The sequence below is a fragment of the Rutidosis leptorrhynchoides genome, chromosome 4, assembly GCF_046630445.1.
Source record: "Rutidosis leptorrhynchoides isolate AG116_Rl617_1_P2 chromosome 4, CSIRO_AGI_Rlap_v1, whole genome shotgun sequence".
Lineage (NCBI taxonomy): Eukaryota > Viridiplantae > Streptophyta > Magnoliopsida > Asterales > Asteraceae > Rutidosis > Rutidosis leptorrhynchoides.
This window is the reverse complement of record NC_092336.1, coordinates 275,023,115-275,045,150: the sequence shown is the minus strand read 5'-3', so window position 1 is coordinate 275,045,150 and position 22,036 is coordinate 275,023,115. Positions and strand designations below refer to the sequence as shown.

Genomic DNA, 22,036 nt, shown 5'->3' with positions numbered 1-22,036 from the left:
ACATATCAAAATAACCACCCATTTGAAGAAGTTTACTTCCAACCTTTTGATCTAACTCTACCACTCTTTGATTCCAAGATTATTTCTTATCTTTTGCAGTAACTTTGTCCAAGTAACTGAGGTAGTAACCTTGTTCATAATCTTATTCAATTCATATTCATATAGCTATCTTATTTTGTGGTATAAAATTTTAACAACAAGAACATAGTTTGAATGATTTCAAACTTGTTCGCAAACTAAATAGATCCTTCTAACTTAACTTTTAAAACACTTCAAGACCTGTAATATATTATAATGATATGCTAACCTAACAAGATATAACTTGGTTTTACAAAGAACATCTTAAAAACTGAATCTACGTCGTCAGAGTGCAACCGGGGGCTGTTTTGGGTTGGATAATTAAAAACCATCTTGAACTTTGAATTGGAAGTTCATGTTCTGGAAAAATGATATTTCTTATGAATATGTTAACACATAAAGATTTCATGGTTTAACTCAAAGTGTAAGTATTTTTAGAAAAATGCTCATTAAATGTTGTTTTTATGATGGAAAATGATCACTTTCATAAGTTTCACCAAAGTTTGACCTATAACATATGATTTTGAATACAAACTAAGGTATTTTCAGTTCATATTCTTAAAATTTGACTCGATCCAAGGAAGTGGCAAGTTGAACCAACAAAAACGGAGTTGTAATGAAGAAACTACGACTAAAACAAGATTGGGTATCCGAAGCTAGTTTAGCTACGAAAATATTTGGAGAAAAAGTAAATTAATCATATCTTTTCTAATTAATATGATATTTTATATATAATTACTTATGATTTGATTTTATATATTTCAGGACCACTCGTAAACAACATGAGAAGATTAATCATAAGACCTCATGATTGTACGCAACACGTCATTTGACAACACGGTACTTTATGTATGCAACACGTCATTTGACAATATGGTACCATGGGTCGAGATTAATTCTGATCAATATGAATACGATGGGGTCTTTATTTATTTTATTTAAGCAACTAATTTTGGACCACTAACATCGGACTGCTAACTACAGACTAAGAAAATATTAAAAGTATTAAAAGTATATATATATATATATATATATATGTAACGATTACTTAAAAAGAAAATATGTTGATATATTATATATATGGTTTGGTTCGTAATATCTATCGGAGACCAAGTTGAATTAAATACCTTCAAGGCAAAAGTGAGTTTCATTTGCTCTCTTTTTAATTGCTTTTGCAATATATATTTTTGGGCCGATAATACATGCGCTGCTTTTATAAATGTTTACAAAATAGACACGAGTACTTAAAAATATATTCTACGTTGAGTTGTACCACTGGCATATTTCCCTGTAGCTTGGTAACTACTATTTACATGGGTATTGTAAACGCGAATCCTGTTGATAGATCTATCGGGCCTGACAACCCCAACCGGACTGGACGACCAGTATTCAACGGTTGCGCAGTACTTCGTTTCATGACTACATTTGGTACGGTGTAGTGAGATTTCATAATAAAGGGAATATGCAACGTTGATTAAATGTTAAGTATGGTTACCAAGTGCTCAACCACTTAGAATATTTTTATTAAAACGTTTATGAATATGAAATCTTGTGGTCTATTAACATATTGAAATGATTGTTATGATAAACCTATGAACTCACCAACCTTTTGGTTGACACTTTAAAGCATGTTTATTCTCAAGTACGAATTAAGTCTTCCGCTGTGCATTTACTCAATATAAGGACATTACTTGGAGCCGATCATCGCAATGGGACCAAATGTTGATGACTTCGTCCAGGTGGATTAGGACGGGTCCTTTCAGTTGGTATCAGAGCGGTGGTCGTAGCGAACCAGGTCTTGCATTAGTGTGTCTAACTAGTAGTTGTTAGGATGCATTAATGAGTCTGGACTTCGACCGTGTCTAAATGTCAAAAGTTTTGCTTATCATTTCTAGTCGAAAATCATCTGCTTATCATCCTTAGGAAATTACCTGCTTATCATTCATAAGTCTAGACACGTTTTACTTAATTTACTGCATTGATAGTGTATAGACGAATTCTTATCTTAGCATATCTGTTATTGCGAACTTTGACTGATATCTTTTCAAAGATTCTCCGTAATTTACGGAATTTTGGTATTATATATACATATGTAAATTATGTATTGAAGAGTACCAAATCTAACTCCTATAATCTATTCCATACCAAAAATTCATTTTCCCCATTATACAAGATGGATTCCGCAACTAGTTCGAATTCTTCAGATTCCGACAGTTATGCCGATATGAATTTCCATTCGGGCTCCGAAAGCAGCGCCACCGGAATGGATCAACCAATTTCCCATCATATATTCTGGATGAATTGGGGATGGGTTCGTAATATACTAAATCACTGGAGACAAGAAGAAGGTGATCCATTCCATCCACCAAATTGCCCTCTTGGCGATGAACCTGAAGCACTTACCGGCGAACCTATTCGAAACACCATTTTCTCTCTCATTTCTAGAGTATCTCGTCACGATTATATACTATCCCATATTAAAAATCTTGTTCATTCGCTCGCTCCAACCGCCAATCATCCCGGTGTACTAGCAGAAGTTAACGAACTTCGCGCTCGCGTGACGGCTTTGGAGAACATGGTGCGAAGGTTGCAAACACCAGCAGCAGCACCAGCAGTATAATCAGCACCACCATCAATAACATCAACAATACCATCATCACCACTCACAAACAACATCTACATCACACGTCTCGACATCATAATCTGTCCCACAAACATCAACATCATACGCACCATTGATACCAAGGAGTACCAATAATAATGAACGATAAAGTATTGATCCATAACTTCATTGATATTCTGCGAAGAATATGTGGTTTCAAAATGTTTTAGAGATTTCTTATTCTAGCTCAAACCGGAAAGCAAATGAGATTAATATCATATTAACTCATTAAATTCACGATTTCATCTGAAGAAAATATATATGTATATATGTTTCATAAAGATTGTAATTAAAAGTTCTTTTGTACAAAATATTAATGGTGAATTTTTTTTTTTTAACGGGTAGGTAATACCCGAGGAATAATTAGATTTCATCTTAATAAGTTACATTGTACATTCGTCGAAGCTGATTCCACAGTCATTTACTATCCTACTTACAACCACCGATATACGTATCCGTTCATCGCAGAATAACCATTTTCATTCAATTTCATATTTGGATTTTGACTTCCCAGAATCCAACAAGTGGCATATGAAGAAAACATATGACAAAATAAAATCTGTTAGAAACAAAAAAATTAACTATGAAAAATTTTGTTAAGAATCCACGCTGATTGTTCCAGCTAACTGTTCCTAGCTAACTGATTACATTTTATTTATCGCAGTTTATTTATCGCAATTTAATTATCGCACTTTTATTTATCGTCATTTAATTTCTGTAATTATTTTACGCACTTTAAATATCGGGACATGTATACAATGTTTTGACATATCATATCGACGCATCTATATATATTATTTGGAATCACCATAGACACTCTATATGCAGTAATGATCGAGTTCTCTATACAGGGTTGAGGTTGATTCTACAATAATATATATAGTTTGAGTTGTGATCGAGTCTGAAGGTATACGGGTCACGACACGTATTAATTAATTCGTATATTATATATTAAACTATATATGAATTATTGGACTGTTACTGTGGACTATCGACTGTGGACTAATGACATTGGATAATTAAAATGAATTAAAATATTGATTATAACATATGAAACTAAACATTTCTTCAAGTTTGCCACTTGATTTCATCTTAAACCTCATTTGTATCTTGACTATTACAATCTGCTTTCGAACCTTTCATGATTCTTGAAAACACCTCAATCGAGAGGATGAACCAGCCGCACTTCACCTACGGAAGAAAAGATTGATGCATATAGATATGCACCTGAAAAACCCTCGGAAACTGAATAAACGTTTAACACATAGCTGTGTTAATTCCTTTAGTATTATTATTACCCAAAATAACTATGCAATTCCTTTCCAAATTAGCCAATTTTGTCATAGCTCCAACAAGTCAACTTCGACTTTTCACTCAGATTAGCAAATTATAACCCTGATATATACGTTGTCTTTTCGCCTTCGTTACCGGAGAATCTTTTATATTCCACCATATTACCATCAGTGTTTAATCATCTAAAAACACAATTCTCCTGAAAACACCTCGAAATGATAACCGACGATGCAGATATGGCTGCATTAAATGCAGAGGAAACAGAAAAATTGTAGATGGTTTAAACGGCCAAAAGTTTGATGATACACCTCGAAATGATAACCGACGATGCAGATATGGCTGCATTAAATGCAGAGGAAACAGAAAAATTGTAGATGGTTTAAACGGCCAAAAGTTTGATGATAAAGAAGGGATTGTTAGGAAAGCTCGATAGAAAATTTGGTACTGAAAAACGGATTGAGCTAACCATGAAGGAGACCAAGGACAAATACAAACACCATACCCTATATTCAAAGAATCCAGGTAATTCTGGATCCGTTGAAACTTTCAACGAATATCTTGCTCCTTACTCATGTTAAAATCTTGCGAAAAATCTTTTCCATCAACCATCGAACTTAGAAATTCCAAAAATATCGTCATAAATATCTTCGATATTTCTGAAGATATTTTCATAAATATTCTTGTCCGAAATTATCTACCTCTTCGTGTTTTCTATATTCCATTATATTGGAAACTTCTGTAAAATCTGAGTAAAAATTATGAATGAATTGTGGAGAAGTGTTGGGAACTGTGGTATGAGTTAGTATAATATAATGCGCTTGGCCAACGTAATTATATTACAGTAAGTCATGCTGAGTTTCTAATGAAACGTGATGATTCTCAGTACCATCATCATGTGTCATGTTACACAACTCTTTCATTCTACTTAATCTCTAAGCATATCACGGAAATATTTCCTTGATATTTCCGTTATTCCGTAATTCCAATAGTTGCTAATAATTCGTGCTAATATATTTTCTTTCTGATTAGAAGATTTTCTTTATATTCCTTGAATTCTGAAAATCCACCGTGACTACGTCAAAAACTCAAAACGAATCTTTATTTTCTCATTTCACTCATTTGTGATAGCTCCACTCATACACTTCAAGTAATCGAATTGTTTTATTCATATTACTCAATGATGATAAAACTCTATTTATCAATTCATATTCTTCATGAAAACATTCTTATTGTTATCCATAACAACCTCTATCAAATTTCGGGGACGAAATTTCTTTAACGGGTAGGTACTGTAATGACCCTGAATTTTCTGACCAAATTATACTTATGAGATTAATATTTACATAAATTAAACCATACCAACATGATAAGCAATCGAAATTGTTGAGACTTGTGTTTTTGAAAAGAGTTTTACACAACGTTTGACCGTCCAATATGACCGATGATATCACGAACTATATAACATACGATAATTATACGTTTGTGTATATATATGTATTTATATATATTTAACATGATCTAAGGATGGTTTATCATCTCATTGTGTACTAATGACAATGAGTTGTAAGTATATTTTGAAACTACTAACTTAAGTTTTCAAAACGATAACTATACGTAACATTCTTTGATATATATACTTATAATCTATAATGCTTATACATGTATCGTATATATAATGTATTTAATCACTTTTTAAGGACTTAAATACATAAAACAATATAAGTATATTCACAAAAGATAGCTATATTTGAATTCTAGTTCCGTTTCCTCAAGATTTCTATACGTATATCTAGGGTATATGTACCCGTATCATACCCAGCTTCTATACGTATTTACTATTGGTATATACACATCAAATCAACATCCTAATCAAAATTATTACTGCCCTAGATATGATGTAACTAAAATTTGTCAATTAGTATGAATTATTAGTAAGAAAACAAAATTAGGAATTCTTTTCTTTCTTTATAAACTAAAAACGTTTTTATAAATGAACACCATTTCTTCACTCCATTTTCTCATACCTACACCCTCATTTCTCTCTCAAAATACTCCTAACTTCATACTTGATCATCTCCAAGCATTTTCCCCATCATTTAGCTTCAATTACAAGCCTTAAACACCATAAGAAAACTCTTTCAAGAACATATCAAAATAACCACCCATTTGAAGAAGTTTACTTCCAACCTTTTGATCTAACTCTACCACTCTTTGATTCCAAAATTATTTCTTATCTTTTGCAGTAACTTTGTCCAAGTAACTTGAGGTAGTAACCTTGTTCATAATCTTATTCAATTCATATTCATATAGCTATCTTATTTTGTGGTATAAAATTTTAACAACAAGAACATAGTTTGAATGATTTCAAACTTGTTCGCAAACTAAATAGATCCTTCTAACTTGACTTTTAAAACACTTCAAGACCTGTAATATATCATAATGATATGCTAACCTAACAAGATATAACTTGGTTTTACAAAGAACATCTTAAAAACTGAATCTACGTCGTCAGAGTGCAACCGGGGGCTGTTTTGGGTTGGATAATTAAAAACCATCTTAAACTTTGAATTGGAAGTTCATGTTCTGGAAAAATGATATTTCTTATGAATATGTTAACACATAAAAATTTCATGGTTTAACTCAAAGTGTAAGTATTTTTAGAAAAATGATCATTAAATGTTGTTTTTATGATGGAAAATGATCACTTTCATAAGTTTCACCAAAGTTTGACCTATAACCTATGATTTCAAATACAAACTAAGGTATTTTCAGTTCATATTCTTAAAATTTGACTCGATCCAAGGAAGTGGCAAGTTGAACCAACAAAAACGGAGTTGTAATGAAGAAACTACGACTAAAACAAGATTGGGTATCCGAAGCTAGTTTAACTACGAAAATATTTGGAGAAAAAGTAAATTAATCATATCTTTTCTAATTAATATGATATTTTATATATAATTACTTATGATTTGATTTTATATATTTTAGGACCACTCGTAAACAACACGAGAAGATTAATTATAAGACCTCATGATTGTACGCAACACGTCATTTGACAACACGGTACTTTATGTACGCAACACGTCATTTGACAGCATGGTACCATGGGTCGAGATTAATTCTGATCAATACGAATACGATGGGGTCTTTATTTATTTTATTTAAGCAACTAATTGTGGACCACTAACATCGGACTGCTAACTACAGACTAAGAAAATATTAAAAGTATATATATATATATATGTAACGATTACTTAAAAAGAAAATATGTTGATATATTATATATATGGTTAGGTTCGTAATATCTATCGGAGACCAAGTTGAATTAAATACCTTCAAGGCAAAAGTGAGTTTCATTTGCTCCCTTTTTAATTGCTTTTGCAATATATATTTTTGGGCCGAGAATACATGCGCTGCTTTTATAAATGTTTACAAAATAGACACAAGTACTTAAAAATATATTCTACGCTGAGTTGTACCACTGGCATATTTCCCTGTAGCTTGGTAACTACTATTTACATGGGTATTGTAAACGCGAATCCTGTTGATAGATCTATCGGGCCTGACAACCCCAACCGGACTGGACGACCAGTATTCAACGGTTGCACAGTACTTCATTTCGTGACTACATTTGGTACGGTGTAGTGAGATTTCATAATAAAGGGAATATGCAACGTTGATTAAATGTTAAGTATGGTTACCAAGTGCTCAACCACTTAGAATATTTTTATTAAAACGTTTATGAATATGAAATCTTGTGGTCTATTAACATATTGAAATGATTGTTATGATAAACCTATGAACTCACCAACCTTTTGGTTGACACTTTAAAGCATGTTTATTCTCAGGTACGAATTAAGTCTTCCGCTGTGCATTTGCTCAATATAAGGACATTACTTGGAGCCGATCATCGCAATGGGACCAAATGTTGATGACTTCGTCCAGGTGGATTAGGACGGTTCCTTTCAGAACACAACTAAATACATTTCACCAACCAAAAACGTAATTTATAACGATCGGCTTTCCAAAGTAAATGATCAATTAATGCACGCATTTAATACTTAAATTTGATAAGTGCACATTTATGATTCGGACATTTAATGCATACATACGACATGCCGTTTTGTAGGTAATCGAGCATACAATACAACTAACTACTTACTAACAATAAATCATGGCATTCAATGCATCAAATATTCATTTCAAGCTTATCAAACCCTAACCCAAATTCACCAAAATCACTAATCAAGTTTATGGAGTTTTCTCAAGCAACCTACACATGAAATTGAAGCTAGTGATGTTAGGAACACATTTAATACATGCATTTATGGCATTTAACATCATTCAATCAACCAAATCACCAAATCAAACACACCAAAGTTTATGTTCATGCTAGTTACTTCAAATAACAAAATCGAACATATAAATCATATATTCATGTTAGACTTGAGCCATAGACACTAATTAACAACTTTATAAGTTAAAAACATCAAGAACACAAAATCTAGTGATTTTAGAAAGTTACCCAAATGTAATGAAATCGGTATGGAATCGAAGAGGAAGTTGCAAGGATTCCAAATATGTAATTTGTTTTGCAAGACACCCGCTAGCTTGGATTTAGATGATGATTTCTTGGATTGGTGTTTGAGAGATTTTGTGGAAGTATTAAAGAAAAAGGGAAAATGAAAGAGATAATGAATGGGTGAGAGTGAAGGGTTGACTAGTTGACCTAGTCACCTCTTTGCTCTCTTGGCAACAATGGTCCCTCTAGTTCGGTTACGGGTGCGTGAATTACCTAAACGAGATATTTTAAAAACGCGTATTAACGAGGGATGTCATAAACATATAACGGAATTTAAATAGTTAAACGGAAAAGTAAACGGAAAAAGGCGGGATGTTACATAGTAGAAGTAAACAGATTTTCTTGGTGAAAGATTGAAAAGAAGGATGACAGAAATGATAATTAGGAAAATATCAAGGATTAGAACTGGAATAAGCATATTCACAATCTTTTGGATGTATGAACTAAGAAAGAAAGTATAGGAATGGTGAGAATAATGGAACGAAAGAGTTTAATATATCATGGAAATATCAGACAGAGTAATCGAGGCAGATCACCGTATTTAATTATAGAGATCTTAATTTCTTTATTCGCAGAAGAATCAAATCTTTTAGATTTCGAAGATTTTCTTTTAATCCCCTTGAATTCCGGAATTCAACCAAGGCAACGTCAAAAGTTAAGACGCACCTTATTCTCTAAAATCAACCGTGACTATGTCACTGGTTAAGACGAACTTTTATCACCTCATCTCACTCTTTTGAGATAGCTTCACTCATACTCTTCACATAAACAAATTATTTTATCCATATTACTCACTGATGATAAAACTCTAATTTTCAGCTCGTATGCGTCATGAAAACATTTTTATTGTTAGCCATGACCACCTCACTCAAATTTTAGGACGAAATTTCTTTAACGGGTAGGTACTGTGACGAACCGAAAATTTTCGACCAAATTTAAACTTAATATTTATATAGTTTCAACATGATAAGCAAAGTCTATTAAATTGAATTTCAAAATTTTTGAACTATTTTATGAAATCATTTGACCTTCGACCAGTTCCGACTATTCACGAACAATTAATTGTAAATAGATATGTGTGTATGTATATATAACTAATAATTCGAAATATAAATTGAAGTATTATATGTTGTTGTTATTAAAAACTAATAAAATAAAAATAGGATATTATAATAATTATTATTTAAAATATATCTCTATATATAAATAAACTATATTAAAAATAAATATTAAATAATTGTAATACTTGTTTGATGTTCCGATTGATATTAAGCATGTTAAATTCAAACTTATGTAATTTTAAAATAAACGGTGATACGAAAATGAGTTCTATAAATTTTAGGCTTATTAAAAATGTATTTAGGAACTATTTGTTAAGTTTTAACACTTTTTATATTTTACCCAGAATTGGGAGGGACGATTGATGTAATTTTTATTTAACAAACTAAGGATCGAATTTTATACCATAATGACCAAAATAAATAAATATAGTCAATCTAAAAATTTGAGATTTTTCCGAAGACTTTATTCCGCCACTAATTATCAACGGAACACGACATTATAACCAATTGAAAGTGTCGGCAAGATATTTCTTAATTATACCCGTGAGTTGTGATTGAATAATTGTGGCACTGTTTTCTTATCTCACTATCAACTTTCCATATATTTGTAAGCTTAATTTGAGAATGCCTATACACCCACTTTCACAAAATACAACACTCACTACCACCACTGTTAGATGTTTCGATCACCATAACCATACACACATCACCATCTCCGTCAACAACCAATTCACCATGACCTTCCATCATCACTCTAACACCATAAACTTCATGAACTCGTCACTCATTTCATCTTCATGAACCATCACACCATTCTCTCTTCTATATTTTGTCTATCGTAACAACCTTCATCACAAACCCATCTTTGAACACCATACAAACCTAACCCAATATCACCACCTTATTACCCCCCGTTCCCCTTATGTTTTCATCAAATACAGAAGCTATGGTATATAATCTAACTTGAAGATATAGTGTATGATACATCTCCATACAACCGGTTTTTAGTTTCATTCCAGTACACTGTCTAAACTATCTTTCTATCTGTTTCTCGCATTATGATCTTGTTTCATTTATGGACGTCTCATAAACTGAAACATAAACGATAACAAACACTTTTATAGACGATGAAGGTGATATACAACAATGATGAATAGTGTACGATGATGGAACGATGATGAGGTTGATGACGATAAAACAGTGAAAAGGATGATGATCAATTTTCCTGTTAAAACCAAACACCCACTTACAACTACTATCGAACATTATCATTATTCCATTACAGTTTCATGTTCCGTTTTCTGCCACTTCTGTTATTGTTCTGATATTTCTTTTGAACAGCCCAAAACAAACCAAAATCATAAACAATGAACCTGCAACCATCATCTAATCGCTGCTGCTACGCTGTTACATGTTTTCTGATTTATGTTTCTGTCCAAAGAACGCTGCTACGTGTGGTTCTTTTCTGTTTAATTTTTTTTATCGCCATCATTAAAAAAATCGTAAAGACTGCAGTTGTAGTTCTGCTTCTCTTTCTTCTCTTTCTGTTTAAAAAAAAGATGATTATAATATGAAAGATGATGATTAGGATTGATAGTGGATGATGAGCTGTAAAAGAAGAAAGGGATGTGTTTGTTGTCTCTATTTTTCCATCTTCTGTTGTTTTTTTTATTTCCATCGCTAGCAGGCCCACCTCAAAACCGAAATTATTTGATGTTAATTGGGCCGTGTACTATTTCTGTTCTTGGGCCGTTCTTGTCACTTGGGCCGTCACTTACTACTTGGGTTTCTGAGACAACTTGAGCCCAATTCTTTGTCCACAATATGGTCATCAAGTGTTACTGGCCCAATAGGCTCATTCAGCCACGCTCATATTAAGTAATTAAGTGTAATGACGATGGGGAAAAGGATAACATGAAATAAGAAAACAATGATGATTGATGGTATGATGAGGACGATGAAGGATCACGATGACAAAATGATGAGTAGGTTATGATGTTATGATGATGTGTTTAAAAGAAGATGATTATGATTATGATCATGTTGTGAACATGATTAAGATGAATGATGATAATAACATCGATGATGATTGATAATGATTCAAAACAGAAAACCAAGTTAAAAGATATCAAAACCTTAATAATAATAGAAAAACTAATACGGAGTAATGGTTAAGGATGTTATCGGGTTAGCGGAAGGTCGTGGGTTCAAACCCGGACTTGGGCATTTTTAAGGGCTACTTCTTTGAGGTAGTTTACTTATTACTCATTTTTTATTATTATTATTATTGTTATTATTAATTATTATTGCTATTAGGTTACTACAAATATTAAAGATATAATTATTAGTATCATTCCTACAATTAATATTATTATCATTAGTATTAAAAAGATTAATAAAATTTTTGTTATTAGTATTAATAATAATAATAATATTATTAGTATCATTATTATTAAAAATTATCATTTTCATTTTTGTTATTAGTATTACCATTATTATTATTATTATTATTATTATTATTATTATTATTATTATTATTATTATTATTATTATTATTATTATTATTATTATTATTATTATTATTAGTAAATCAATATTATCAAAACTATCATTCTAACAAATAAATATTTTGTACATTAAATATACATATTACACATATTAGAATTATATTAATATTTCATAAAACTATATATAAAAAATAATAACATTTTTTATATAAATACTTACATATAGCAAACTAATGATATTTTATAATATAACTAAATGTATAGATATTAATCATTTTAAATATATATACGAAACATATATATATATATATATATATATATATATATATATATATATATATATATATATATATATATATATATATATATATATATATATATATATATATATATATATATATATATATATATATATATATATATATATATATATATAAAACATATAATTTAAGATATAATATAAGCATACGTTTTTAAATAGAATTTAGTATAAATTCTATATAACTACAAATATATAAATAATATATACTAATAGATGAAATTATGTAAGTTCCATTATATGTGTTAATAAATATACAATTGATATAGGTTCGTGAATCCGAGACCAACCTTGCATTATTCAGTTCCGTCATATGTATTTTTACTAAAAAATACAGTATATTGAGTTTCATTTGCTCCATTTTTAAATGCTTTTGCAATATATATTTTTGGGACTGAGAATACATGCGCTTTTATAAATGTTTTACGAAATAGACACAAGTAATCGAAACTACATTATATGGTTGAATGGATCGAAGCCGAATATGCCCCTTTTAGCCTGGTAATCTAAGAATTAGGGAACATCACAAATTTTGAGAATTAGTGCACCCCTAATTGACGCGAATCCTAAAGATAGATCTATTGGGCCCAACAAACCCCATCCGTTGTTGCGGATGCTTTAGTACTTCGAGTTTTTATATCATGTCCGATGGATGTCCCGGAATGATGGGGATATTCTTATATGCATCTTGTTAATGTCGATTATCAGGTGTTCAATCCATATGAATGATTTTTATGCATGATGTTTATGAGAAATGGAAATATGAAATCTTGTGGTCTATTAAAATTATGAAATGATTATTTATGATAAACTAATGAGCTCACCAACCTTTTGGTTGACACTTTAAAGCATGTTTATTCTCAGGTATGAAAGAAATCTTCCGCTGTGCATTTGCTCATTTTAGAGATATTACTTGGAGTCATTCATGACATATTTCAAAAGACGTTGCATTTGAGTCGTTGAGTTCATCAAGATTATTACTAAGTCAATTATAGTTGGAAATATTATGAAATGGTATGCATGCCGTCAACTTTCGGTGTAAAGAAAGTTTGTCTTTTAAAAACGAATGCAATGTTTGTAAAATGTATCATATAGAGGTCAAGTACCTCGCGATGTAACCAAATGTAATGTATTCGTCCAGATGGATTAGGACGGGTCACTACATACGGAGTAATATTTTATATTTATGACTTAATTTTGTCTTACACCGATTAAGAGATACCAACAATATAGTATGTGATAGCAGTGGCGGAACTTGAATCTGGATACAGATGGGACGAGTGTAAAAATTTTAATAAATTTTTCATTGTTAGTAAGGGTAAACACAAAACAAAGCATTATTTTTTGACATAAAAAAAATGGTGTAATTTTTTTTTCCCGATAAATTCAAGTGAAGGATACCCCGTTTGTACTAAGTTCTGCCCTCTTGTGATAGGAAAAATCGACTTTATGAACGTATCATATTTTTATTTCTAAAACTAAAAATTGAACACTGAAGTTTGTTTTACATATAGTGAGTTAGACCGTTCTCAACGGGCTCCGCCCTCACACTTCTTGAGCCCCGCCCTCGAGGACACCATTGGCATTGGTGTGCCCTCACTCCTTCCTCATCCGCCCTTAAGAGGTCCGCCCGCTTTTCTTTCTTCACCATGCAGTTTTGAGGACGGGGAATTTGTTCTCTCTCTCTTTTGTGCTTTATTTACTTATATCAATACCATTAACAACTTGTACATTAATTAATTAATTAATTTTGTGGGTATGTGATGGGGAAGAAGGATGTCATAGTTGGTAGTGGGGTGTGATGGGGAGGAAGTGAAAAATAAATGGAGAGAGAAAGCTAATGTGGCGCTGATGTGACATTGATGTAGCGTTAATATGGCGGTGTGTCCTGGAAAGAAAGTGCGTCATGGTTGGGAGTGGTGTTAGTGACACATCAATTTTCCAACCAAATTTATACATTATTTTTTGTTTTTACTGTTAAAGTCTACAGTGTACAGTCACCAACAACCTTATATTAACCAAAAACGAAAGATAAAATAAGATAACAAATGGCTTCTTCAGATACTACAGAGGAAACATGGTTACCGGAAAACGGCGTCGTAAAGTCACCAACCGTCATCAGTAACTGCAGCGCACACATGTTGTCATCTTCTTCCGTTCGTAAAAAGACTGATTTACCCCTTCTCTCCAATGTTCCTTCCTCATTTATTGGGAATATCGTCGACAGTCTTCATGAGGTCATTTTAGGAAGTAAATTATCACTCCTTTTTCTCGTAGTTCCGGTTGCGATCGCGGGTCATTACCTCCGGTTGCCACGTGTAAGTCCGTCTATCATCCAAACCCTAACAAATATCTTGCATTTGCTTACAATTATTTTATCAGGTAAATTATTTAATATTTTATTTATTTGTTTTTGAAAATTAGCCGTGGATATTTTCTTTAAGTTTACTTGGACTGATTCCCCTTGCTGAGCGTGTTAGTTTTTTAACCGAGTAAGAATTTTTCTACCTTTTATTTATTTTAATTTTATTTTTGAATAAAATATATTGCTTTTTATTTCACTTTATAAAATGCAGGCAAATTTCATTCTACACTGGTGCAACAGGTATAAACATTGTGCCAAAACACATTTTAATTTGATTTTTATTTTTTGAATATAATATATAATATATAGGATAAATTATAATATATATATATATATATATATATATATATATATATATATATATATATATATATTAATAATTATTTAATAATAATAATTTATAAATATAGATTAATGAAAGTAGCAAGAAGTTGCTTCATGCTTATATAAGATGATTAGACGAATTTTAGAAGAATAATGCATAAAGAGAATTTTGTTTAAAAAATCTTAATTTATTAGAACCAAAAAAGTATAGTGGTTATTTAAATTTTTCTCAAGAATACACTGTGAAATAACTAAACTATTTATAAACAGTTTGTTTAAAAAAAAAATTTAATTTGTTATTCAATTTAATAAAAAATAAGAAAAAAGGTAATCTTATTGTATGGGTGATATTTGTAACTTGGTCCATCGGCATAAACAATGCGCCTTGTCTAACTTATGTAATTTAATTTTGTCGTTTACTCAATAGACGTTAAGAATTGGTATATATATATTTATTTATAATATTTATTTATTTATGTGTATATATATATATAAATATATAAATATATAAATATACCAGGTTTAGACACGTATATAAATATAAATATATACTCCATATACTAGGTTTAGACACGTGTATATATATTTATTTATTTATGTATTCTTAATTTGAATAAGTTAGGTATTGAAGATACGAAACATTATGCATTTATGCCAATTTAATACTAGTAAAACACAAAAGCACCATTTTTTTAAATGTACAGAAGTGATCACATATTTATCAGTGATTAATGTTATCATTTGTAGTGGGAGGGCTGTTAAATGCAACATGTGGGAATGCAACTGAGCTTGTAATTGCAATATTTGCATTAATACAAAACAAAGTGGATGTTGTTAAGTACTCTTTATTGGGTTCCACTCTCTCCAACTTACTTTTGGTTCTTGGAACTTCTCTCATTTGTGGTGGTCTTGCAAATGTTTCAAGGGAGCAAATGTTTGATAGGGTAAACCCCTTCCCTATTATTGTTTATCATTTGTTTGGTAAATTAAAATAAAATGAATGCATAGATTACCATATAAGATTGTGTTACTTGCAATAATAGTTTCGGGTCAAAACAATCAGTTTGAGTTGACGATGAACATTTTTGTTGAAGTTTTCATTATATTCATAGTTAGCATTTCTAATAAGATATAAAAAGATTCTTGTTTTTCATATCTATCTCGTTTTAGACTAAATTGAACCGTTTCTGATTGTGTCTTTTTACTATACCTAGCAAACGGGTCAGGTTGGGTCGGTTTGGGTAACGGGTCAAAACGGTTTTGGGTTGAAATGGGTCATGAGTCAAACGGGTAAAAATTTTAAACGGGTCAGGTTGGGTCGGTTTGGGTAACAGGTCGAAACGGGTAACGGTCAAATGGGTAAAATAGGTCCAAACACGTCTTATACTCTTACATTTGATTTTTTACATTTATTATATTGTTTTAGTTATTATTAATATTTATTATTTATTATTTATTATATATATAAGAAAATATTAATATACATATTAATTGATATAGTCATATAACCATTAATGCTTTCATAAATTTAATGACGGATGAATCTTGTTATACTAGACCCATTTGACCCATTCACATGACCCATTAGACCCGTTCTCTATTTATTGAACTTAGGATTTGATACCTGGACCCGTTCTTTTATATTTTGTATAAGACTCAATAGGTTGAAAAAAAACCCATTGGACCTTTTTTTAAGTTTTGGTTTACATTGTCAAGCCTAAATTTTTTCAAGACCCAATTGATCCGTAAGCTTGACCCATTTGACCCAAATTTAAGAGAATGGGTCTCAATTGCCAGGTATACTTTTTACCCATTTGACCCTTAAGAAACAAAGGTAACCCGAATCTACCAATTTATAAGTAAATGAGTCGAAGTTACCCGTTCTAGTTTTTATATTAAAATCATGATTTGGGAACATAAAATCGCCTCCTATATAAGTAGTAAATCTTGAACTGAATTAGGAACATAATATCCCCCACTCCTATTAAAGTAGCTTTTCTGATAACTCTGTTTATTTTGATGTGCTTTAACCACTCTGTTGATGTTGATGTTGATAAAACAGAACCAATCAGATGTGAATATATCTCTATTGCTACTGTCATTGCTATGCAATGTAATACCCATATTGTATAAATACGCTGCTGCAAGTAACCAACATTTGGCTGGTGATGGGTTAAATACTGCAAAAGCAACACTAAACTTGTCCAGAGCAAGTTGCGTTATCATGCTCATTTCTTACTTTGCCTACCTTGCCTTCCAATTATGGACTCACCACCATATCTTTGAGTCACAACAGGTATCCACACTCTTTAATGCAACTTCCAACTACGTTTTTTTTTCTTCTTTTTTTTGGAGATAAATAAAAAGAAACTAAAAAATAAGCGTACAGGCGGAAGAGGTTGAAGATAATGACTTGAATAATAGGAAAGATGAAAGTGCGGTGATAGGGCTTGGGAGTGCCGTTCTATGTCTAGTTGGAATGACGGGGGTTATTGCGTTGTTGTCGGAATATTTAGTTGACACTATTGAGGTACTATGTTCGTTTTCAGTAAAGTGAATTTTATTTTCTGTTATAAATAATTTTAAACTAAATTAATTAATTATACAGGCGGCCTCAAGTTCGTGGGGAATGCCATTGAGCTTCATTAGCCTCTTCTTGTTACCGGTTGTAGGAAATGCAGCCGAGCATGCTGGAGCCATCATCTTTGCTTTCAAGAATAAACTGGTAAGTATCAACTATGAAAAGTCCTGACTTGGTCAAAACTCGGAAAATCAGTCTAAATTGGTCAATACTTGGTCAACATCCGAGTACTCCCTAAAAATTCCTGACTGAGTACTTCCGAGTAGCGATTATTGCAACCTTGAGTATGTTTGAAGATATTATTATTCTCTTAGATAAATAAAAAGATTGCTGAAGAAATGCACAATATGTGTATGGTAGTACTTGTGCTCCTAGTGAAATGGTTGTCAATATGATCTCGCTTTGAAAATGACTGTAATTTCAGGTGAGCGTACCAGATTTTTAAAAAAAGAAACTTTTTTCAAATGTTAACATGTCCCTCTAAACCAAACGTGGCCGAGGTTTTTTTTTTTTTTTTTTTTTTTTTTTTTTTATCATGATAGTATTATCAGAATACTGCAGAGCAAGTGCATTATGTACTGTAATTCAAACTTCCTTTTAGATAATCTGCAATATATGAATAGCTTATAAATTATAGATTTATATGATTGCAGGATATAACTTTGGGCGTGGCACTTGGTTCTGCATCTCAGATTGCGGTTTTTGTGGTAGGTTATAGTTATTCATTCTTTTCAGGGGATTTTATTTTTAACCATTAAAACTGAAAGTAACTCAAATTATGACATCTTGAACCTAGACATTAGTCCTTTAACCCATTATACAGCAATGGGACTTTTTTTTTTAAGTTTTGGTTTACATTGTCAGGCCTCCCGAAAGTGTGATGTGGCTTTGTCACTTTTTGATGGGGTATTATGGTGGATGTTGTGGAAAGTCTTGTGTGAAAGTTCTGAATGATGGCAAAATATAATTGGAAGTTCAGTGCAAAAGAAATAAAAGTAATAATATAGAAGTGAAGTGTCAAAATATGATTGGGTGTCATTTTATAGTCTGCCCATTTAGAAGTTGCCTAACGCCCCAATTAAGATTAATATGACTCACCCAAAAAACTATTTGTGGGTCAACCTAACCCATCTAGATGCATTTTGACTTGCAATTCTCCCTACCCATTTTTGTCAGCTCTTTTATCATGTTTCTTATTATTTTTCAATTTTAATTTTATTCTTTGTTTCTGGAAATCTATCGTACTATGTACTTTTATTTAGGTCCCATTGAGTGTAATTGTTGCCTGGATAATTGGTGTTGACATGGATCTTGACTTTGGTCTTCTTGAAACTGGATCATTTGCTATTGCAATCTTAGTCACAGCCTTCACATTGCAGGTAGTTCATGCTTTCTCTTATTATTATAACCATTATCGAAACGAACTAATATGTTATTATTATAAGTATTTAAAAACAGAATAATTTTTATATCAACACAAAATCTGTGCAGGATGGAACTTCTCACTATCTTAAAGGGGTGATTCTTTTGTTATGCTACGTTGTCATTGGGACAAGTGTATTCCTCAGTGATTTACAAAGCGGTAAGCTTTATAATGCGGAAAATTTTCTATTATTAAATTTGAATATTTTGACACTTAAATATAGAAAGTTTTTTAATTTGTTTTCGTGAATGTATTTCTTAATAGACTACATGGATGACAATACGGGTGTAGGAATCCAATCATCAAAGCATCAGATCTCCAAAATCTGACAGGTATGTTGCTCTGTTTGTTCGTGAGTTGATGTTGAACAAAACTAGATGCCGGCAAATTGACCCATTTACTTATGAACATGTCCATTCAGGTTATGTTTGATCTTTAACGGGTTAAATACGTAGAGGCCATGTTTGATTTGGACTTAATGAGCTTAATAGAATGGGACTTAATATGGAGAATAACAAAAGGGTGTTTGTTTTTAACTTATTAAATATAACGTGTTTTAATTTAAAAAGTTCAAATAAGTGTGAAATTACATTTTACTCATCACTTTTTAAAATTCATTACTAACTGGTTTTATAACTACCCAACATAGAGGTTAATTTGGTAATTACAAGTATTCAGCACAGAAATCAAACAATAATTATTTATCTATCACTTATTTCTCACATTTATTTCCCACGGCATGACTTAATAAGGAAAAAAAAAAAAAAAAAAAACATTTGGGCTAAATTGAAAGGCTTTGGAAGAAAAATAACTCTGGTCATTGCCCAAAGTAAATATATAATTCATATAACCTACTCTTACGTCTTACCGTTTAATCAAAATGTTAGATTATTTGTATTACTATACTGTATCTTTTAATTTAATGTCGTATCACACAGATTACTGATTCATAAAACTATTATAAATGAAGTGTTTTGAGTCAATCCCCCTGTATATGATCTGTACAAAAAATCAACCGTTTTGACCTGTAACCCATCATGTTGTCATCTTTGCTGAATCTGTTTTTTTTTTTTTTTTTTTTTTTTTTTTTTTTTTACCAAGATAGATCAATTACAGCATGAGGACGAGGACGAGGACGAGGATGAGGATGCGTTTGTTATTCTTTAAATGAGTCTAATGAAGAGAGCTCATTTCTTCCAATAATCTTGCTTGTAACTTATAAGCTCTGATTATGTTTAGATTGTTGTCTGTTGATACAATTGCATCGATTTTCTCACTGTAGTTAGTCTGTTTAGTAGTCATTGTATTTGTTTTTTATAAAACGATCGTTCTGTAGTAAAATGACAAAATCCTTCAACGTCGAAAACTATGATGACCTTGCAATACTCGAGCTTTTAAAATCATGTTTTACATGTACATGTAGTAGTTGGAAAGAGTTAAATTTTATCAACTTTAATTTCTGTCGCATGGTTTTTGTGGTTGTGAATCGTGAAAATAACACATGTTTAAAGCAACACATGGAACGCCAAAAATTGGAAAACAACAAATGTAATAATCAACCAATGTTGATTGATTGGAAAGAAGTCAAAAAACTGATATGAACAGCAGACTATCTAATTACGGTAGTTAACCAACCCCTAATAGATATAAACACAACATAATACTTAAATCATCATTAGTCATTCTTACCTCGTGTTTTTGTGTTGTGAGGTTTCCTAGTGTCTGTTTTTTTTTTTAGTATTACATAGTTCGCCTTTAATCTAGTCTATTACTTCCTATGCCTTCTTGATCGCTTCACAAGTAGATTCCGGGTGGCTTCAATTGTTTCCAATGATTTTTTTTTTTGTAAGCCATGGCTTCAAAGTTGTACACTTTGGAGATTGAACTTAGGTCTCCACAAGAGAGACTCAAACTTCAACCACCAAGCTAATAAATCATACCTTTATGTAGGGACGTCTTAGAGAGTGTGCAATATAGACCATTAAACATGTTTTAGAACTTTTAAAAAAATTTATAAGTCTTTTTACACTGATTACCCTTTATCATAAGTTATTTTGATTTTGATTTTGATTAAAAGATTTGAAAACAATGATAACTTGCTTTGCTATTGATAATGATTATTTTTTATAGTATTATCTTTTTATATATATTTATAATAAATTTAACGTTTATAAAAGTTCATTTTTATATCTCAAATAGTGACTTATAAATCAATGAGACAGCAATGTCTTTAAGTATCTTCGAGCATCTTAACATTATACATGATGAATATTATACATTTTGAGTTACCAATAAGAAAAATCACCGAAACTTAATATCATAATGATGAACTAATAATTAAGACATCAAAAAAGATAAACTAATATAATTACATAAAGTTAATATAATTAATATTAATAATGAATATTATCACTTGATATTACTCAAAATGAAAATAAATGTTGTTACTTAATATTAATCAAAATCAATGTTATCACTTAATATTACTCATTATGAATTTAATCAAAATCAATGTTATCACTTATCACTTAATATTACTCAAAATGAATAAAAACAACATCCATTTTGATTTTATTTTACTCAATTCCGATTTTCACTTTTCTTTACTTCTTTCTTCTTTTAATTTTGTATTAATAAATGGTTTGTATAAATCGTTTACCTTCGTATGGTAATTATAAGTTTTTAAAGTTTAGAGCGAAATTATTTTCTGCAGCAACGTGCTAATTGTCGATCAGCTCGTTATTTTCATGAAAAACTTAGTTATTATCCACCTTTTTTACAACATCACCACCATAATTCAATTTATATTACTAAATATGATTGTTATCAGTTAATCTTACT

General features: G+C 31.0%; 1 protein-coding gene across 1 annotated transcript; it reads left to right on the top strand.

Annotated features, from left to right (window-relative positions):
• Positions 1 to 14,550: 14,550 nt before the first annotated feature.
• Positions 14,551 to 19,524, top strand: LOC139841618 (vacuolar cation/proton exchanger 3-like). Its single transcript, XM_071831830.1, has 11 exons — positions 14,551 to 14,820; positions 14,927 to 14,994; positions 15,079 to 15,107; positions 15,939 to 16,135; positions 17,254 to 17,487; positions 17,581 to 17,721; positions 17,800 to 17,916; positions 18,426 to 18,479; positions 19,035 to 19,151; positions 19,264 to 19,354; positions 19,460 to 19,524. The coding sequence occupies exons 1-11, from the start codon at positions 14,551 to 14,553 to the stop codon at positions 19,522 to 19,524; spliced, it is 1,383 nt and encodes a 460-aa protein (XP_071687931.1).
• The last annotated feature ends 2,512 nt before the right edge of the window (positions 19,525 to 22,036 follow it).